At 43.8% G+C, this 21252-nt stretch overlaps 1 protein-coding gene across 10 annotated transcripts in view; it reads right to left on the bottom strand.

Annotated features, from left to right (window-relative positions):
- plxna4 (plexin A4) overlaps positions 1–21252 on the bottom strand; it is a 619179-nt gene that overhangs the window by 52244 nt on the left and 545683 nt on the right. For all 10 annotated transcript variants that reach the window (XM_043714044.1, XM_043714039.1, XM_043714038.1 and 7 more), the window contains exons 23-24: positions 5320–5386; positions 2103–2249 (exon numbers count right to left, since the gene is read on the bottom strand). In XM_043714044.1, coding sequence (XP_043569979.1) covers positions 2103–2249; positions 5320–5386 — 214 coding nt within the window. The remainder of the gene's footprint in view (positions 1–2102; positions 2250–5319; positions 5387–21252) is intronic.

Here is a 21252-nt window from a genome sequence, read left to right as displayed (position 1 = left end):
AGACTGCCCTTTAGAATAATTCTCTTTCACTGTCAGTAACACAGTAACTCTGCATGTACATGAAGATGTACACTATGCTGGCCCAATGTTTCTCTTCTGGATCTCTTCAATCATGTTTCTCTTTGCTCTGTAACATCAGCATCATCATTTACATCATCATTATTAACGCACTGATTTCCCAGTATTGCATTCCACACACAAATAGCAACTTCAGAAGAATGTGATTTTGTTTCTCTTCTCAGCCTCACTTATTCACTTTCATCTGACGAAGGTTGGGAAGCCATCCAATTGTATGGAGGTAGGCCATTGTGAAGAGAAATGGGCTTTAATCAAAAGTGACTTGACTTTCCCTCTAAGTCAGTGGATTCTTGCCAGAGAGCAAGCACCTTGAAGAAATACCAGAGGAATGGTTGGAAGAGACAGGTTACTGTTCCTAATTCGGACCCTTAATTGAATTCTGATAAAAGGAAAGGTTTTGTCGAGTGAACACTGATCTTTACAGGGGCTTGGTGTTTCCAGAATGCCTCTGTAAATTGTTCCAGCATTTGCAAAGATTTCAGAGCTTTGTTCTATTTGGCCTCACAGAAAGCAGGGGATCCAATTTATTTCAAAACCATGTTCAATTGTCAAGAAGCAAAGCATTCAAGTAACCCTCAGTGATTTAGCAAGTTGACTCAGATAATGTCAGGGAGGTTGAAGTGTAGAACCATTAATTGGGAACTGATCTCAGATTGAAGCTATGTTCGTGCTGTGGCCCACAATTAGATGAGGAAGAGGTTGAAACCTCTCATTTGCTATCACACAATGGTACAAAGAAAAGGAGCCTATTCACCCATTCGGCCTGTGCCAGCTCCTTGGAACAGTTACCGGATTGGTCCCATTCCTCCTCCTCTTCCCTTCAGCCTTCGGTGTCAGAGAGTTTATTCCAATCCCTGCTGAAAGTTATTATTGAATTTTCATCCGCCACTCTTTCAGGCAGTGCAGTGCAGATTGTACAATTCAGTGTGTAAAGCTGTAACCATCTCACCTTGAGTCTATTCACCACTTACCTCACATCCTGTTCGATGGCTATTTTCCCTGCAGCCACAGAAAACAGATTTTTTACCCATCAAAACTTTGAAGGGGCAGGTTGGCATAAGAGGAAAGAATGGACAGGCTAGGCTTGGATCCGCTGGAGTTTAGCAGAGTTAGAGTCAGCTTGACTGAAACATTCAAGATACTGAGGGGTCTTGACAGGTTGGGTGTGGAGCAGAGATTGTATCCTCTGGGAGAATCTAGAACTTAAGGTCACTGTCTTCAAAAAAAGGGTCAGCCATTTAAGACAGAGATGAGGAGAATTTCTTTTCTCTCTCAGAGAGCCTTTGGAGTTCATTTTCTCAAAGAGTGATGTAAGCAGAGTCTTTGAATGTTTTTGTTTTTGGTAAAGGCCAATAGATTTAAGCAAGGGGGTGAAAGATTATTGGTGGTGGATGGGGTTATGGATTTGAGGTTACAATCAGATCAGCCATGAACTTAATGAATGGCGCAGTAGGTGGACAAGCCAAAATGGACTATTCCTACTCCTAATTTTGTACCTTCTTGTTGGACAGTGCACATCAGGCTCGAGGTGAGAACAGTATTGGTCACTGTCAGAATGTCTCTGTGGTGGAACTGTTTCCAACGTTGACGACAGCAGCTCATACAATGGCTTATTGCAAGGGATACAGTCAGCCAAACGCTGGTGGAACTACGCCCTCAGCACTCCTTAATCCCACCCCTCAAGGACAGGAGGGATGTAAAATAAAGCTAAGCGAGCGCACACATTACTGCCACCCCCAGCGATTCTGCTGGAAATATCCTGATTGCCAGCACAAGCTACTTGCGCCAATAACACACCTCTTGCTGGCACCGTGACAGCTCCACAGTGGAAGAGCTTTACTGCTGCTCAGCAATATGGCTGGAGGTAATTAACACCAGGCCATATTCGCAGACACCCTATCTCAACAGGAGTACACTGTTCCTGTCAGCTGCACAAATTAACCCAATTATCCCCTGACCCATTCACCCTCTCCCCTCCCCCCATCACCCCCCACCTTTGTTTCCTGTTTCATGCCCGAACTTACCAGCGTTTTGTAATCTATCTGCTGCCTGATGAGTTTGTCCTCACTGAGGGAGTAACGTGCCTCCCCTGTGATCGAGTCAATCGGTCCCTTCTCCATCTGCTGCTTGATGGCACAGAACAGCATGAACAAAGGCTCGCCCGCACATTCCTGATCAATGGGACACAATGAGAGAGGTCAGTGTTAGTGCAGTTACACCTTTGGTACAGCCATTACCAGAGGCTCTTGGAGATAGTCAATGCAGAGCAATATATCACTGCCCCCTCTCAAAACCTACAGTGCTGACCTCCACCCAGACCCACATAAAGACCCTCATCGACACCCAGACCCTCACCCACACACAGACCCTCATCCTCACCCATACCCTCACCCACACACAGACCCTCACCTACACCCAGACCCTCATTCACATCCAGACCCTCACACACATCCTCACCCACACCTACTAACAACAAACTTGCACTTATGTAGCAGCCTTCATAGCCACAAAGCATGCCAAGAAATCTCACCAGACCATAATCAAACAGGGTGTCAAAAAATCCAGTGAAGGCCAATGAGTTTTGAGATGGGAAACGAAAAGCATACAGAAAGAGGAGTTGGTCTCTGTGACTGCGATCTGAGTTGCACTCAGCAGGCAGAATGTCAAGCTGTGAACAGATGACAACTCTCCAATCTTAATTGTTCCGCATTCAAAATTAAAGAGGTTCAAAAGCCAAGTCTAGCTGCAGAAAACAGAAGCTTTCCTGTCAGTTTCTCACCAACATCCGTTCACAAATGCTAAATATTCCTTTAAAGTGACCTCTTCTGATACCACCTTGGCTCAGAGAGTCTATTAACTATGTCCACTGCGGACTAATTCTGTACATTCTACCTTTCCCACTCTGACTTGATCGGAAACGATATATATTAACAATGGAAAAGAAGATGGTAAAGTAAAGATTCCCAAAGTGAAGTTTCCTTCAATACTTGGTGCCTGGTTCCAATTCTGTTTAAATGGATGCGTCAAAAATTCAATTTAGATTAGATTCCCAACAAGTCCACACCGACCGTCAGAAGAGGAACCCACCCAGACTCATTTCCCTCTGACTAACGCACACATCCCTGAACATTATGGGATATTATCGTATGGCCAATTCACCTGACCTGCACATCTTTGGATTGAGGGAGGAAACCGGAGCACCCGGAGGAAACCCACTTAGGCGCGGAGAGAATGTGCAAACTCCACTCAAGATAGTTACCCGAGGCTGGAACCGAACCTGGGTCCCTGGCACTGTGAGGCTGCAGTGCTAACCATTGTGCCACCCCTTTCTGGTCTCGGAGTGCAATGTCGAAAAGCCAGCAGCCACATTACATGCAAGATCCCTCAAACAGAAAGGTGAGAATAAACATAAAATCTACTTCATGAAATGCCCATTGCAGGGTAAGCTTCCTCAGGACACAGTGTAGAACTGTATTCCTGCCTTCCAAACACTGGCATGAGATTTTACATTGACTCGAGAGAGTGGACAGAACCCTTGGTTTAAAGTCTCCTCAGTAAGTCAGCACCTCCCACGCTGCTGCAAATGAAATGGCTAAATGAATGAACAATTATCTCTGTGAACCAAAATCTGAATCATCTCATTTCAGCAATATGGACCACCATTCCATACCGACTAGTCGGAGCTATGCTTCGTTTGCATGTTCAGCCCATTTCATGTTCGAGAAGATGCTTGTTTATGTACAATGTGAAGAGTAGTAGAATCGACGTTCTGAGCATAAACCCTTCATCAGGAATTCCTGATGAAGGGCTTATGCCCAAAACCTCGATCCTCCTGCTCCTCGGATGCTGCCTGACCAGCTGTGCTTTTCCAGCGCCACACTCTTCGACTCTGATCTCCAGCATCTGCAGTCCTCACTTTCTCCCCTGCTTATGGACCATACCTAATGCATCCTACGCAAAAACTGACCATGAATGTCAACAGGCCAGTTACCAAGGATGGTATTATTTTGGAGGCCAATCCTGTTGGCAGCCAATGACTACGTGCACTTTCCTGTTTCAGGTGAGTAACTTTGTGAGACATTTTTATCTTCCTTAACACAAATTAACATTGAGCTCAATTGCCACAGGCATTTACGGTGTTCAGCATGACTCAAACCTAAGGCTTTGCTTGGCTGTGCACTCTGTCTATACAGGGGCACAATTTAATTAACTGGAAGTATTTAGTGAGATCAACTGAAATAATAAACTTGGTTACTTGTACAACCCTGTATAACTTGTCACTTCCTTGTAAGTCTTTGCTGCCAAGGGTCAATATCTTTGAAGAACATGTTCATTCTGGGGATGTGAATATCATTGGAAAGTACCCAAGCCTAGCTATTCTTGAGAAGTTGGTGGTATCTCATTTTCTTCCAATACTGCAATGTGTAGGGCAGAAGTACAGCTTCAGTGCTGGTCGGTAAGAAGTTCCTGGGTTTGACCCAGTAAAGTAACAACGAGATGCATCCAAGTCAGGATGATGTGTAAATTGTTGGGGGGGGGGGGGGTGATGTGGAGAATCACAGAGTCCCTACAGTGTAGAAACCCATTTGGCACATTGGCCCCCTAGTCTATCCCTGAAACCCTGCATTTCTCATGACTAATCCACCGAGCCTATACATCCCTCGTCAGTATGGGCCATTTAGCACAGCCAATTCACCCAAACCTATGGGAGGAAACAGGAGAACGTGCAAACTCCACACAGACAGTCACCCGAGGCTGGAATCGAACCCAGGTCCCTGGTGCTGTGAGGCAGCAGTGCTAACCACTGAGCCAGAAGGTGCTGGCATGCCTCTTCACGAACTGCTCCTCGTCATTCTAAGTGGTAGACTTTGTGTGTTTGGTAAGCACTGTTGAAAGGGGCCTGGCAAGCTGCTGCAGTGCATCTTGTAGATAGCACACCATACTACCAGTGTGTCGCAGTGTTGGAGGGAATGAATGTTTAAAGTTTATGCTCTTTGAATATAAATTTTCAAAAAAAAAGTGTTGTGAAGATATGTAACCTCCAATTTAGAAAAGAATAGTGACAGATGGCCCTTGGTTAATTAGTTTATCTCTAAGCTGCATGATGTTTTTTAAAGGAATCGATCGTATTTCCATTCGCTTTACCTCAGAGAAATATTCAGGCGGCAACTCACAGAGTGAAGGGAAGGGGAGAGGAAAAGGAGGGAAACAGACTGAGGAGAGGGCATTTTATGACCTTACCTTAAGAAATTTGTACAGGAGGAATGTAAACCAGTTGGTGAGCATTTTTTCTGCCACAGATTCAGTCCTAGAATGTAGAAATAGACAGGAGATTAAAAACTCATTTTTGGGCATGCTTTATCAAATTACAAGTATTGAAGTTTGTCGAGGCTGCCACATTGATAGCACATTAGGAGCTGAAACCAGTCACAAAGCAATGAATTCACCAAGGGGATTGATGCCAAGAACACAAACTTGCATTCATATAGCACCTTTAGCAGAGTGAAATGTCTTGAGGCAATTCACAAGAATGTTATCAGATATGCAAACCCCTTAGCCATTTGTCCTAATATCTCCTGATGTGATTCAGTATCAATTTGTCTGATTTCCCTCATGTGAAGCATCTTGTGACATTTTGTTAAAATAACGATACAAATGCAGGCTATTGTTGTTGATGCGATCATTGAATCTCAGCAAGCAGGGGCTGTGGGGGCAGCCCTGTGCCTCCTGGATGAGGGCTTGTAGCACCTCTGTCCAATAGGCTAAACAAGAACAAGATACTCACTTGTCCTCTAAATATCGAAAGTATTTAAAAAATCAGCAAAAGGCAACATCCCTTTTCCTACGAAACCATTCATCTTCAAGGGAATCATGTGAAGCATGTTTCATAAATAGTTCAAAATTGCTGAGGTAAGACTTTTTTCATTGTAAGGTCACAGAAGGAACAATGATCTCCCACTTGTGCTTTCCGTTTGCACCTGTGGATATTTCCCTGGGCCCCAGTCGGTTCATTTTTATTTATTCATGAGATTTGGACATTGCTGGCTAGGTCAGCATTTTTTTTGCCCATCTCTAATTGCCCAGAGGGTATTTAAAAGTCAGCCACATTGTTGTGGGTCTGCAACATTTTCGGCAAGGGTCAGTGTCCTGGTTGATATGTTTTGCTGTCACTCCCAGCTCAGAGGTGAAATGGTACTCCCCTACTGGGACTCAGCCGGGGTTGGTTGTTGCAAACACATGGGGGAGAAAAGCAAGGGCTTTGAGGATGGCTAAACTTCATTCCAGCTTGGGCAGTGTGTATTTTTTGAGAATTATTTCATGGTGCCTAGGTTTCACTGGCTGGGCCAGCATTTACTACCCAACCTCAAGCACCTCTGGGAAAGCGGGATTGAGCTGCTGCTTGGATTATTGTCGTCTACGTAGTATAGGTACACCTACAGAGCTGCTAGTGAAGGAGTTCCAGGATTTTGATCCGATCTCAGTGAGGAAATGGTCAACATAGTTCAAAGGCAGAATGGTTCATGGAGAGGAACTTCCAGATGTTGGTGTTTTCATCTATTTTTCCTTTGCCATATGTATTGGAGGCTGTGCATTTCACAGGAGTTCTCACTTTGGTGAGTTAATGCAGTCTATCTTGTAGATGGTGCACACGGCTACCCAGTGCATTATGGTGAATATTCAGTGTGGTACCAATCAATTGGGCTGCTTTATTCTGGATGGTGTCAAGCTTCTTGAATATTGTTGGAGTTGCATCCACCCAGTCAAGTGGGGAGTATTCCATCTGATGTATATCTTGTAGATGGTCGATGGGTATTGAGAGTCAGGAGGTGAGCTACATGTTGCAGAATCCATAGGCTCTGACCTATTCCTGTAGCCACAAAATGTATATAGCTGGCCCAGATCAGTTTCTGGTTAATTGGGACACCAGGATATTGACAATGAAGGTTCAGCAGTGAGAATACCATTGAATGCCAAGGGAGGATGTTTATATTCTCTCTAGTTAGCGATAGTTATTGCCTGGCATTTATGTGGCATGAAAATTGCTTGTCATTTATGAGCCCAAGCCTTAATGTTGTCCATGGGGTCATGAAGCTTGGGGACATAACTGTTTATTTTTTGTTTAGATTCCCTACAGTGTGGAAACAGGCCCTTCAGCCCAACAAGTACACACCGACCCTCCGAAGAGCAACTCACCCAGACCCATTCCCCTACATTTAACCCTGATTAATCCAGGGTTTCCTAACACGACAGGAAATTTAGTATGGCCAATTCACCTAACCTGCACATCTTTGGACTGTGGGAGAAAACCGGAGCACCCGGAGGAAACCCACACAGACACGGGGAGAATGTGCAAACTCCACACAGTCAGTTGCCCGAGGTGGGAATTGAATCCGGGTCTCTGGCGCTGTGAGGCAGCAGTGCTAACCATTGAGCCACCATGCCTGAGGAGTTATAAATAGGACTGAACATTGCGTAGTCATCAGAGAACATCTCACTTCTGACCTAATGCGAGAGGATAGAACAGTAAAGAAGCAATTGAAGATGATTAGATCTGAGAAACTACGCTGAAGAACTCTCGGACAGTGATGTTCTGGGACTGAGATGATTGACCTCGATTAACTATAACCAGCTTCCATTGTGCCAAGCATGACTCCAACCAGCAGAGAGTCTTCCACTATTCTCATTAACTCCAGTTTTACTAGGGCTCTTTGATACCATATTCAGTCAAATGCTGCCTTGTCATCAAAGACAGTCACTCTCACTCTCACCTCACCTCTGGCATTCTACTGTTTTGCCCAGGGTTAGACCAATCCTGTAATGAAGATGGGAGGTAAGTGGCCCTGGCAGAACCCAAACTGAGCATCCATGAGCTGACTATTGCTGACTGACACTTGACAGCACTGTTGACAACACCGTTCATCGCTGCTCCTAATAAAGGGTTGGTTAACCGAGGACTAATTGCTGGCTTGATTTGTCCCCTCTCGGTTGACAGGCCTTACTTGGGCAATTTCCCACAATCCAGGGGAGGTGCGACTGTTACAGATGCTCTCAAACAGCTTGGCTAGAGGCTCAGCTGCTTCTGGAGAACAAGTGTTCAATACTATTGCCAAATGTTGTCAGGTCCCACAGATTTTGCAATCACCAATCTCTCCAGCCATTTGTGGATGTTATGTGAAATGAACAAAATTGGCTGAAGATAGGCATCTGTAATATTGGGGACCTCAGGAGGATTTCAAAGTTTGGGAGAAGGTTTGTAGCTCGGATGCTCATTGTTGTTGTGGTTCTGTTCGTCAAGCTGGCAATTTGTGTTGCAGATGTTTCGTCCCCTGTCTAGGTGACATCCTCAGTGCTTGGGAACCTCCTGTGAAGCGCTTCTGTGATGTTTCCTCCAGCATTTATAGTGGTTTGTCTCTACCGCTTCCGGTTGTCAGTTCCAGCTGTCCGCTGCAGTGGCCGGTATATTGGGTCCAGGTCGATGTGCTTATTGATTGAATCTGTGGATGAGTGCCATGCCTCTAGTGATTCCCTGGCTGTTCTCTGTTTGGCTTGTTCTATAATAGTAGTGTTGTCCCAGTCGAACTCATGTTGCTTGTCATCTGAGTGTGTGGCTACTAAGGATAGCTGGTCATGTCGTTTCGTGGCTAGTTGGTGTTCATGGATACGGATCATTAGTTGTCTTCCTGTTTGTCCTATGTAGTGTTTTGTGCAGTCCTTGCATGGGATTTTGTACACTACATTGGTTTTGCTCATGCTGGGTATCGGGTCCTTTGTCCTGGTGAGTTGTTGTCTGAGAGTGGCTGTTGGTTTGTGTGCTGTTATGAGTCCTAGTGGTCGCAGTAGTCTGGCTGTCAGTTCAGAAATGTTTTTGATGTATGGTAGTGTGGCTAGTCCTTTGGGTTGTGGCTTGTCCTCATTCCGTTGTCTCTCCCTTAGAAATCTGTTGATGAAATTGCAGGAGTGTCCATTTTTGACGAATACATTGTATAGGTGTTCTTCTTCCTCTTTTTGCAGTTCTGGTGTACTGCAGTGTGTTGTGGAACTTTTGAACAGTGTCTTGATGCAACTTCTTTTGTGTGTGTTGGGGTGGTTNTGAATTCTCCGTTCGGTGTTCGCTGTACCATCACGTCTAGGAATGGGAGTTGGTTGTCCTTTTCTTCCTCTCTAGTGAATTGGATTCCTGTGAGTGTGGTGTTGATGATCCAGTGTGTGTTCTCTATTTCTGTGTTTTTAGGAGGATGCCAAGATAGATCATCCACTTGGCATTGCTAACTGCTTCAGCTTTGTTTTTTGTGCTGGACTCTCCTATCATTGAAAGTGTGATGTTTGTGGAGCCCGGAACATCTAGTTGGTTGTCTAATTGTCCATGACCATTCATGACTGAAGTGGAAGGTCTGCAGAGCTTATATCTGAAAAAGTAAGACCATAAGAAATTGGACCAGGAGTAGATCATTAGGCCCTTGAACCTCCTCTGTCATTCAATAGGATCATCACTGATCCAACATTCCTCACTTCCCCGTGACCCTCGATTCCCCAACTGAGCAAGAGTCAACCTATTTCAGCCTTCAATATACACAAGGACTCCGTCTGACAGCTTTCTGTGGCAAGCAGTTCCAGAGACTCTTAACCCTATGAAAGTAGAAGTTCCGCCTTATCTCAGTCTTAAATTGGTGACATTTTGTTCTGCCCTCTAGCCCTAGACTTTCCCATGGGGGGAAACATCCCCTCAGCATTTACAGTTTAAGAATCCTGTTTGTTTCAATGAGATATCCTCTCATTCTTCTGAACACCAGTGAGTACAGTGCCAACCTTTTAGACTTTGCTCATAAGAAAATCCCTCCTTACCAGGGATCATCCTAGTGGGCCTTCTTTGAACTTCCTCCAATTAAGTGCGATCTTTCCTTAAATAAAGGGACCAAAGCTGCTCACAGTACTCCACTTGTGGTCTCATCAGCATCTTGTACTTCAGTATAGAACTTCCCTACTCTCATACTCCAACTTCCTTGAAATAATGGCCAAGATTAGCTTTCCTGATTACCTGTTGGCATGTGTGCTAGCTTTCTGTGTTTCATGCACAAGTACACCCAAGTCCCTTTGTGTTGCAGCTTTTCCCCATTGAAATCATACTCTGTTCTTTTCTTCTCCTTTCCAGAATGAACAATGTTATCAGGTGGCTCAGTGGTTAGCAGTGCTACCTCACAGCACCAGGGACCCAGGTTCAATTCCAGCCTTGGGTGACGGTCTGTGTGGAGTTTGCACATTCTCCCCACGTCTGTGTGGGTTTCCTCCTACACTCCAAAGATGTGCAGGCTGGGTGAATTGGCCACGGGAAATTACCTATAGTGTTAGGTGCATGAGTCAGACAGAAATGGGTCTGGGTGGTTTACTCTTTGGAGGGACAGTATTGACATGTTGGGCCAAAGGGTCTGTTTCCACACTGTAGGGAATCTAATCATACATTACATTTTCCAACATCATATTCCAATTGCCATCTTTTTGCCCACTTATTTAACATATTAATATTTCTGTTTAAACCATTTGTATCCCTCTCACAATCTACCTTTCCACCTATCTTAGTGTCATCTGCAAATGTGACTACAGTACATTCAGTTCCTTCCTCCAAGTCATTAATAAGTATTGTAAACAGGTGTAGTCCCAGCACTGATCCCTGTGGACCCTCACTGGTCTCAGGTGACCAATCTGGAAAAGAATCCAGTATATCCCAGGTGCTGAAAAACTGCACCATGCTCTTCGCAGCCTGGAACACATTATCAATGAGGATGAGCATCTCGCAAGACCTTCCCCACACCTCCACTTCTTGCCTTTAAACAACCACCAAACCTCAAACAGATCATTGTTCACAGTAAAATTCCTAGCTTTCAGAACAACACCATAAAACCTTGTCACTGTAGACGCTGCAAGGCGTGTCAGAGTGTCGATATAGAGACCACCATTACACATGGGGACCACCCACCATGTACGTGGTAGGTACTCATGTGACTCGGCCAACGTTGTCTATCTCATATGCTGCAGACATGATGCCCTGAGGCATGGTACATTGGCGAGACTGAGCAGAGGTTATAGCAACAGATGAATGGGCACCGCACAACAATCAACAGACAACAGTGTTCCCTCCCAGTCAGGGAACACTTCAGCGGTCCAGGACATTCAACCTCAGACCTTCGGGTGACCGTCCTCCAAGGCGGACATCAGGACAGGCAGCAATGCAAAGTGGCTGATAACCAAGTTCGGTACTCATGGGGATGGCCTCAACCGGGACCTTGGGTTCACGTCACACTACAGGTGACCCCACTACACTACACACATGTGCACACACACACACACACTCCGACAGACCCTCTCTCATACACAAGCTCTCTTTCATCCGCTCACACAAATACTCCCACACATGCACCCTCTCACAGACTTATACCCCCTTACACTCATACTCACACACATACACACACTCTCTCACAAACACTCATACCCCACCCTACACACACACATACATACATATATAAGTTTATGGGGTGAATTTATACTTGCAGAATTACATTTTATTTTGCTCAAATACTGCATGAATCCATGTAAGATTCTGTAAATCCCTTTTTTAGAAATAAAATCAATCTGAACATTGGAGCACAGACAGCCTCACACAGGGCACCTCACACCTTCAATGCATTATCTGGGTCGACATGGCACCTATTGTTAAAGTTCACTTGAGAATGTAACTATTAAAGAAGTTCTGGGCTTTACATATGAAAGAACTGAAACCAACATGGTCATTTTGAAAGATGAGAGACTTAACAAACAATCCAGATCTTTTTCAATATGTAATTTCATTTACATCACACTGTAAACTTTTGCTGTAAATTCTGTGTCCTACAATCTTATACTGCACAACCACCTGATGAAGGAGCGGCGCTCCGAAAGCTAGTGCTTCCAATTAAACCTGTTGGACTATAACCTGGTGTTGTGTGATTTTTAACTTTGTACACCCCAGTCCAACACCGGCATCTTCAAGTCATGAAAAATAATCCATTAGCCTCACTCATTGTTTCCTATCTCTAACACTGTGGGTTACGATTTAATATTTTGTGAGCTACCTTGTCAAATGCCTTCTGGAAGTCCAAAAACAAGACATCTACTGGTTCCTCTCTATCAACTTGTGTTGAAACTGCCTGGAAAAGCTCTAAAAGCTAGTCCCAGTTTTCCTTCCATCAAGTCATGCTGGCTCTACTTGATTAGATTATGATTTTCCAAATGTTCTGTTATTATGTCTTTAACAATTGATTCCAGTACTTTTCCAACAATACTAATTTTTAGGCTAATCGGACGCTCATTTCCCACTTATTCCCTCCCCTTTTGAATAGGGGTGTCACATTAGCAGTTTTCCAACCCTCTGGTACTTCTCCAGAAACCAATGATTTTTGGAAAATTACAGCCAATGCAGCCACTATCTCTGTAACTACCTCTTTTAGGATTCTGGAATGCAGTTCTGTTTATGTGGGACTAATTATCTCTGACTCTCACTTGCACACAAATAGTCCTGTAGGTTCACCAGGTTGATGCCTCATTTTTAGGTGAGCCTGGCTTTCCTCCTCCCGGGATAGGTCTCCCGACTTGACAGTCACTGTAGAGCCTAGGAAATGCCGAGTCATAAGGTCACAGCTTGTGGTTGAATACAATTCTGTTGCTGCTGGTGGCATTTGTTTCAAATTTATCCTGTTCAGTTTAATGATAGTGCCACAAAACACAATGGAGAGGATAAAAATTGACTTTGTCTTCACAGGGTCTGTGCATTGCCCAGTTTTACCAAACTGTGATGGACAGATGTCTCTACGATAGGCAGCTTGGAGGTTCGAACTCTTTACAGGTTGGTCCCTCTTGTTGGCTCCCTCACTGCCCACCACAGATCTCGTTCAGCAGCAGTGTTCAGCAATGGGTCCATATTGGATGGGGTCCTAAAATATCCTTTTTTTCCCTGAAAGCTCCCCTTGTGACATTGCATGGAGGCAGTGGTGTCACAGTAATGTTGAACTAATAAATCCTGATGAAGGGCTTATGCCCAAAACGTCGACTCTCCAGCTCCTCGGATGCTGCCTGACCTGCTGTGCTTTTCAGACTTTTGACTCTTAATAATCCAAACCCCAAGGATAATGTTCTGGAGACATGGGTTCCAATCCTTCGAGGGCAGACAGCAAAATCTGCATTTAACAACAATCTGGAATAATAACCTCGCCTGATAGTGACCAAATCAACACCGGCATTTGTCATAGAAATTCAACCGATTCACTGCTGTCTTTTAGGGAAGGAAATCTGCCATATTTACCTCGACTGACCTCCACGTGACTCTAGACCCACAGCAACGAGGCTGACCCTTAGCTACCCTCAGGGCAATTAGGATCAGGCAATAAATGCTGGTCTAAACAGAGGTGCCCATCTCCCAAGATCAAATAAAAAGTGCACTATTCTGAAAACAGTCCGCTTTCAGTGCCACTGCCAAACCTCTGGTAGCACTTCTCATGACAAGTCAGGCGACAGACTGTTTAATAATGACAGGCATGTTAAACATTGCAACCCACAATGTACGCTTCTGCTGCTATGGTAGAGCTGTGTTTAGCCTGCCACATCTCTTTAAGGTGATGGATTCTTTTGCTATAAACGTTCCCGTGTTAATTGCAGGTTAATTACTGTGGGTGAGGCAGGTTTGCAGATTCGAGACTGTTCGTCAGTTTCCACTGCAGGTCGACGTGCAAAATTTCTCTCTACAAAACTAATTAAACCCCAGCCGGAAATGACTGATTTTAGTGCTCTATTTTTGAAATATCTTTAACAGTTTAAAGTGTGACATTTAATGGTGCTGTCGACCCCAGAAGCAGAGGAGGAGAGAGAGAGAGAGTTAGAACGCTGGGTAGATAGAGAGAGAAAGTCAGATGGAGAGATAAGGAGAGAGAGAGCAAGAGAGTGAGATGGATGGAGAGAGGGTGGAAGGACAGAGTAATTGATAGAAAGAGATGGAGAGAGAAAGCAAGAGCGAAAAAGCGAGTTAAGTGCTAGGGAGAGAAAGCAAATGTGAGCTAGATAAATAGGCAAGAGAGGAAAATAAAGATAGATAGGGAGACACTGAGATAAACAGATATATTTATCCAGTATATGTGCATTTACTGTTGACAGTTCCTTCAATGGAGTTGATCATGCAGTGGTTATATTAGTGGATTATAATCTCGAGGCCTGGAGCCATTAGTTCAATTGTCCATCACAGCAACTGGGGAATTTAAATTCAGTTATTTATATGAAACTGGAAATAAAAAGCTTGTTTCTGTCATCATGACCATGGAATACCATCATGAAAATCCACCTGGTTCACCAAAGTCCTTTGGAGCTGAAAAACCTGCTGTTCTCACCCAGTCAGGCTGATATGAGATCTCCATATCTGCCCTGCAGCCCCGTTGCAATCAGGTTTTTGGCTCAGCATCAATGTCTAAAGGACAATGTGGGATTAGATGAAAGAAACGCAGTTTGTTTGTGATGCTCTCTGTATGAATGGATAAAAACAGCAACCAAATAAATGCAGTCAGACCAGGTCACCCAACCCTTGACCCTTCCAATTACTATGTCATTAATGTGAGCAGCCAGAACAACGTGGGGGCTGCCATTTGGGTGTGGAGACAGCCCAGCCCCTTCCCAAACAAAAAAACCTGTCTATTCAGCCTTAATACTGTGGAAGCTTTGACTGGCTTACCTGTGGGACCTTCTAAGCTCACTCCCCAACTTTTGGAAAGTCCCCTCAAAGGCAAAATCATCTCGACAATATGGAGTCGCAACACTTGAACATTTCGAATTATTCCATGTACTAACAACATAATTTTAAGCTTTTTGAGGGCTGACCTGTACAATTACATCCTGTCAGAATCTCAAACAGTAGGTGCAAGTCATTTCACCGCAAGTGTGACTTCCAATTAAAATATGGAGTGAATTGCATTTTAATGCAGTCACAAAAAAAAACTGTCTTACAGTATTAATTAAATCTTGCTTATTTCAATGCCATTGACTGTTCATTATCTCCCAGTCTCTTGGCAGATGAGACGTAAGCTTGAGAGTCAAACGGTTCTTTGTTTAAGTAAACACACAGTATTAAGCTATCTATTTTGATTCACACATAGTCAAATACAAGGACTCTTTCCTCTTTAACGCTGCCATTTTATGTGAATTGAATTGAATTTATTGTCACGTGTACCGAGGCACAGTGAAGTGCTCTCCTCCAGCCTGGGTGTTCTCAGGAGAAGGTTATCTTGCAGCCTCTTTTGCCTCAGAACCAATTCCATAGCTGACCAAACAATTCCCTAATTTTTGATTATGGCATGTTTGACCCTGACTTCATTTGATATGTGCATTTTCCAGCAAGTGTCCCTGAAAGAATGAAGGAACTTGCGTTTCTATAGGAACTTTTATGACCTCAGTTATTATTAGACAGGTAATTTATTTAGGGCTTAGTGGTATGTGGGTTTTGGTCTGTGTGTCTGAAGGGGTTTAATGATTAACTTGTATTTCTGTAGCTGTGGTGATTTTGGTCCAAAATGGTGAGAGAGTTTCTGGTATGTAATTGGGTTTTATTTTTCGTGGAAGAGTTTTTACAAACAAATAAAGTATACTGTTGTGCATTAGACTTTCAGTTTAGACAATCAGAGCTTGACTTATTTTCTTCTGTTTAGGGGAAATGCCAATAGCTTGGGAAAAGTTTTTAGGTTTCAGTTTGGCAGTTTTACAGAAGTTTTAGCTGAAACTGGATATGGAAAGCAGTTGCTAGTAAAGGAGGGAGATAGCTGAGACTAGTTGAGAAATAGCTGCCCTACCATAAGGAGGTAACCTTTAGAGCTCCAGACCAGAAGTGCTTGGTTAAAACCCTGAAGGGATTATTAAAAGCTGAGAAAGTCTAAACTTGGCTGTTTGAAGATTCAAAGAAGAGATGGAGAATTGAAGCTGCAACTAAATTAAACCCTAATAGAAAGCAGAGTTTTCTCTCGTGTCAGTAATGTAAAGGACTGCTGTTAGGATTAATGGTATTGTATTTTACCATGTGTTTCAAAATCTTTAAACTTATACTATACATAAATAGTTTGGGTTATTCTATTTTATTTTCATTTATTTTACGTAAACTTCTGTTTCATTGTTAAAACCAAACCTGCAATGTTGCATGCTTATGCGTCAGTGAAAGACTACCTCTTTAAAACAAAAAAAGAACAAACTATGACTTAACAAACCCAGAAAATGTTGGAGAAACTCAGCAGGTCTGGGAGCATCTGAAGAAGTCATACCTGACTCAAAACATTAACTCTGCTTCTCTCTCCACAGTTGCTGCCAGACCTGCAGAGTTTCTCCAGCATTTTGTGTGTTTGTTCTTTATCACAAGACAAGTTACTATTACTTTCTCTTTCACATTTTTATCAAACTGTCCCTATAGCTCTATTATTTATCTCAACTACACCTTATGGTAGCAAGCTCCACATTCTAAACACCCTCTTGATTAAAGAAGTCCCTCCTTTGTTGAATTTATTTGTAACTATTTGTGACATGTGACTTTAGTATCCACTACAAATTGAAATATCTTTCATACAGTTGGACTATCCAATGACTTCACAACATTATCGGTATATCCAGCTGGAAGAATGTGTTCATTTGCTGGCTGTGGCTCAGTTAGTGCACTTTTCTCTGGAAGTTGGAAGATTGTGGATTTGATACCGATTCCAGAGTTTCAGCATTGAAATCAAAGTGATACTCCAGTGACAAAGAGGGGGCACTGCACCATTGCATGAGACATTAGATCAAGGTTCTCTGGTCTCTGAGGTGGACAGAAATTAGCAGTTGAAGTGACGTCAAAGATGACCTGCGTAGATATTCTTGGACTCCCAACCCATATTCCACCTTCAATTAGCATCACAGAAAAACAGAATATCTGGCCACTATCACGTTACTGTTCACAGGAGCTTGCTATGCTCAAATTGGATGCAGCATTCCTCAATTACAACAGTGAAGTACTTCAAGAATCGTTGTAAAGAATTTGGAGATGCCCAGTGGTCAGAAAAGGGCCTTTACAATGCAAGTCTGATTGGCTGTGTGTAAGAAGCAGTCTCTGATGTTGGTGGAAAGAAAGATAAATCTGGAGATGATTTTAATTGATGGATTTGAACAAACAAAACTACAATACTTGGCATGTGTTCAACAACTGAAGGTGACCCAACACCATTTTTATCAGGACAACTCAGGGTAGGTAGTAAATCTGCTCCTGCCAGCGCTGTCTATGTTACAGCTAAAGTAGCCCTGCAGCAAAGGATAAAACTGGAACCTCGTCCTTATACACGTATAGGGTTTACTTTTGTAGAGATGCACATTATGCTTTGTACACCTTCAATGTGAACCACAGGTAAATCTCCAGTTAATGCCTACCAGCTCAATTCAATCAAACATCCAAGTAATTATCCACATCTATCGTCAAGTTGTCTAACCTTGTAAAGAAGATGAGTGACAGTGACACGGGAATGCAATCTATGTTCTGCATTATTTTAATCAGCAAAACAGTGTAGCGGTGACAAATGTGACAGGGGTGCACGGGGAGAAGAGATTAGGAGCGGCAAATTATCAACAGGCTTAATGGTGACAGAGCTTAACTTAAACTTATGATGTCTAATGAGATGATGGCTATACAAGAATCACAAAGTTATCACTCATAACCTGTGCAATATTAGAACTAAAGATGCAAGTGCTACTGAAATAGTATGCTGAAGATGTTGCTTTAAATTAATACCAATGCTTCTATCACCAGGAGAGTTTGTCTTCCTCATATGTATCAGCTTCTATCTGTTTGACTCAGTGGTACCTTTCTCATCTTAATTCAGATGTGCAAGGTTCAATCCTCATACCAGGGTTACAAACATATAAGCTACTCAAATACAGAGTTATTATTATCACTGCATTGTTGCAAGTGCTATCTTTTTGGTCAACTGTGGGATAAAGCACCTCTGGAACCATTTCAAGAAAAATCAGTCTCCTGGCCAAACTTATGACTTGATCAATGTTACCAAATCAAAGAGATAAATTAGACGTTCATTTCAGTGCTGTTTGTACACTGTACACTGAATAAAACAGTTGCCATGTCTACCTAATGATGACTGTGACTGCACCAGGAGAAAAACAGAATTCACTGAAGTGCTTCAGGATGCATCTTTGCCGTGTGATAAGGCACTTAAATAAATGCAGGCTCATTATTTCCTTATAGGTGTGTTTAGCCAGTTTACAGAGATATTGAATCTAAGTTTGTGGAATAATTAAATATGATTCAGATGTTAAGAGGCAGGTAAGCTGATGCTGAAGCCCACACAGAGCAGAAGCCTTGGGTGAATGTTCCTCTTCAATACAGAGTGGAAATTGATCCTTATTTTAACAAGACACCTTCTCGAAACAAATGGTGAGGGAAGTGATTGTGAAGCTAATTCAGACTGGGAGACAGCAGGTTCCCCAGCTTGTACCAGATGGTTCAATATGCAGCGATAGTGTGGCTGATGATTCGCGTTGAAGTGGCAAATGTACTGTGAGACACAGCTTTTCTGCACAGACTGTCGAAAGACAGAGGGGAGGGGGCAGGGAGATGGTAAAAATCATCCTGCTCAACAATTTTTAGCACAACAACAGTTAACATGGTTAGGAGACCGGAAATCTGTGCTGATATTTTCCGTAAAAAGAACAGGAGGGCCCCCACTCCTTCCCCTCCTCTATCGAGCAGTTTTTCCCGGAATGCTTTTCACCCCGGTCAATTGCATTCACGTTTCTGCCTGTGGAAGGAGTTCAATCCAAGCTCCATCAATCCCACTATGGGCCAGTCAACCAAGGGGAGCACCTCTTTGGTATTCCAAAAGGGAGCAGTCCAGGAGCTCCAAGCTGTTGCAGCACGTTCGATGTTCAGTCAGAGCACTCATTGGGATATGTATTCAGCTGCATTGCTACCCCTGCAGGGATCCATTTCAATGGGACATGCAAATCTGACCTGCAGTATGCCCTCAGCTTTCCATATGTAATCATCAATTAAAGCACACTTCACAACTCCAAAAGAACAATGAGAGCTGGGCATGGAAATTACCCATCCCTTCATCATTCAACTATGATCTACTCGCAATCGCTCCAGCTAAAATGCCATGGAGAAACACTTGTATTCGATGAAAGCACTCTCCGTCTGTTATATGGGAATCAGGTCCCAGACCTTCTGCTGTTTCTGCAAGCTTTCAGTATCTGGAAGTTGATTTACTGCTGCGTTTCATCAATCGTGGATGTGCAATGGTAAGGTTATTATAGACACTGTCCTCAGGGACAGCGAGCAGGAGTAAATACTATCAACACCCCCCCCCCCCCGCCGCTCTCTCCCCCCCAACGCTTAGAGCACATGAACCAATGAGTCGGAGTCCTCCCGCCCCCCGCCCCCCCTCCCCCTCCCCCTCCCCCCCTTGCTCAAAGCCAGCTCTTGGTCACATGACCCAATGCACCCTTCTTTGGCTCAGCCTCAGTTTTGATCCAATGTCCGTTCCTGGGGATATTTCATGACATGATGGCAGGAAAGTGGTGCTGAAGACGAGCAGATCAGCCATTATCTCACTGAATGGGCCGAATGGCCTACTCCGGCTCCGAAGTCTTATGGTCTTAAATGCAATTGGGCAATTAGATCAGGTGAATGACATCACAGCCCTCGACTGATGTTAATAGACAGTTGAATTTATACATAAGTCTGTAAAACTTTCATTTTGATTGTCATAAATACATAGCATATACAGTTCAATTTCATAAACTGTTTCTGATCTTTCTCACCAGGGTATTGACTTCATGGACTGACATTCATTGTCATCTGCCCTGCTTTTTCAGTCATGAGTATTGTGGATCCCTTTCCTGATTTGCCACACCAGTTTCAACGGAGGTAGACAGTCCAGAAAATCCTGCTGCTTCTATCTTGTGGTCATGACTGTAGTGTGAGGCAAAGCAGTTGCCTCTTTGTGCTTCCAGTTCTCTCTGTGCTCAGCAGCATGGTCAAACACAACAGTCCATCCTTTTCAAAGGGAAGCCCCTCTGGTTAATATAGTTGGAACTGTACAAACAGAAAAAGGAGTACCCGCGATGAGAGGTGTCTCCAAGATGGCGGACGTGGCATTGCAGGTAACAGTGTTGGAGAAGCGCTGATGAAGGGATACTGGCAACCAGGAGATCCTGGAAGATCACCATCAGGAGGGAGTGGGAGATGTTAGCTGTGGGTGGGTAATTCCCAGCCTCTAAAGCTGGGCACCTGGCAACAGTCTTAAAAACCCACGTCATTCACTAATGCCCTTCATATAATCCCTACGTAAAATCCCTAAAGTGTGGAAACAGGCCTTCGACACCGACCCTCCAAAGAGTAATCAACCTAAACCCATTCCCCTACCCTATTATTCTATATTTACCCCTGACTATGCATCTAACCTACACATTCCTGAATACAATTTAGCACGGCCAATTCACCTAACCTGCACATTGTGGGAGGAAACTGGAGCACCCAGAGGAAACCCACATAGATGTGGGGAGAATGTGGAAATTCCACACACAGTCGCCCAAGGCTGGAATCAAACCCGGGCCCCTGGTGCTGTGAGGCTGCAGTGCTAAGCACTGAGCCACATGCTGCCCTTCAGGGAAGGAAATCTGCCATCCTTCCCAGTCTGGCCTACAACTGACTCCTGACCCATAGCAATGTGATTGACTCCAAACTGCCAATTAGGGATGGGCAATAAATGCTGGTCCAGCAAGTGACAGCCAGATCCCATGAATGAATTAAGAAAAGCCTAAGACCTGACAAGTGTGGTCAAGGTCAGCGAATACATCACATGACATCTTATACACATAACAACACCAATCTGCTCAACTAACCACACAACTCTCCTGTAGAATACCAGACTGACACCCAGTGCTCATGTTAAACATGCAGATAATCCAGCTGAACCGCAGAAATCTGTCAATGTTGCTAACTTTCAATACCTCCATCTCTCTCCCCCTCTACCTCTCACCCCACTCCATCTCTCACTCCCCTCAACCTCTCATCCCCCTCCATCTCTCAACCCCCTCAATCTCTCACTCCACTCCACCTCACACTCCACTACACCTCTCACC

Source organism: Chiloscyllium plagiosum, chromosome 23 (genome assembly GCF_004010195.1).
Source record: "Chiloscyllium plagiosum isolate BGI_BamShark_2017 chromosome 23, ASM401019v2, whole genome shotgun sequence".
NCBI lineage: Eukaryota > Metazoa > Chordata > Chondrichthyes > Orectolobiformes > Hemiscylliidae > Chiloscyllium > Chiloscyllium plagiosum.
This window is presented reverse-complemented; position numbering and strand designations above follow the sequence as displayed.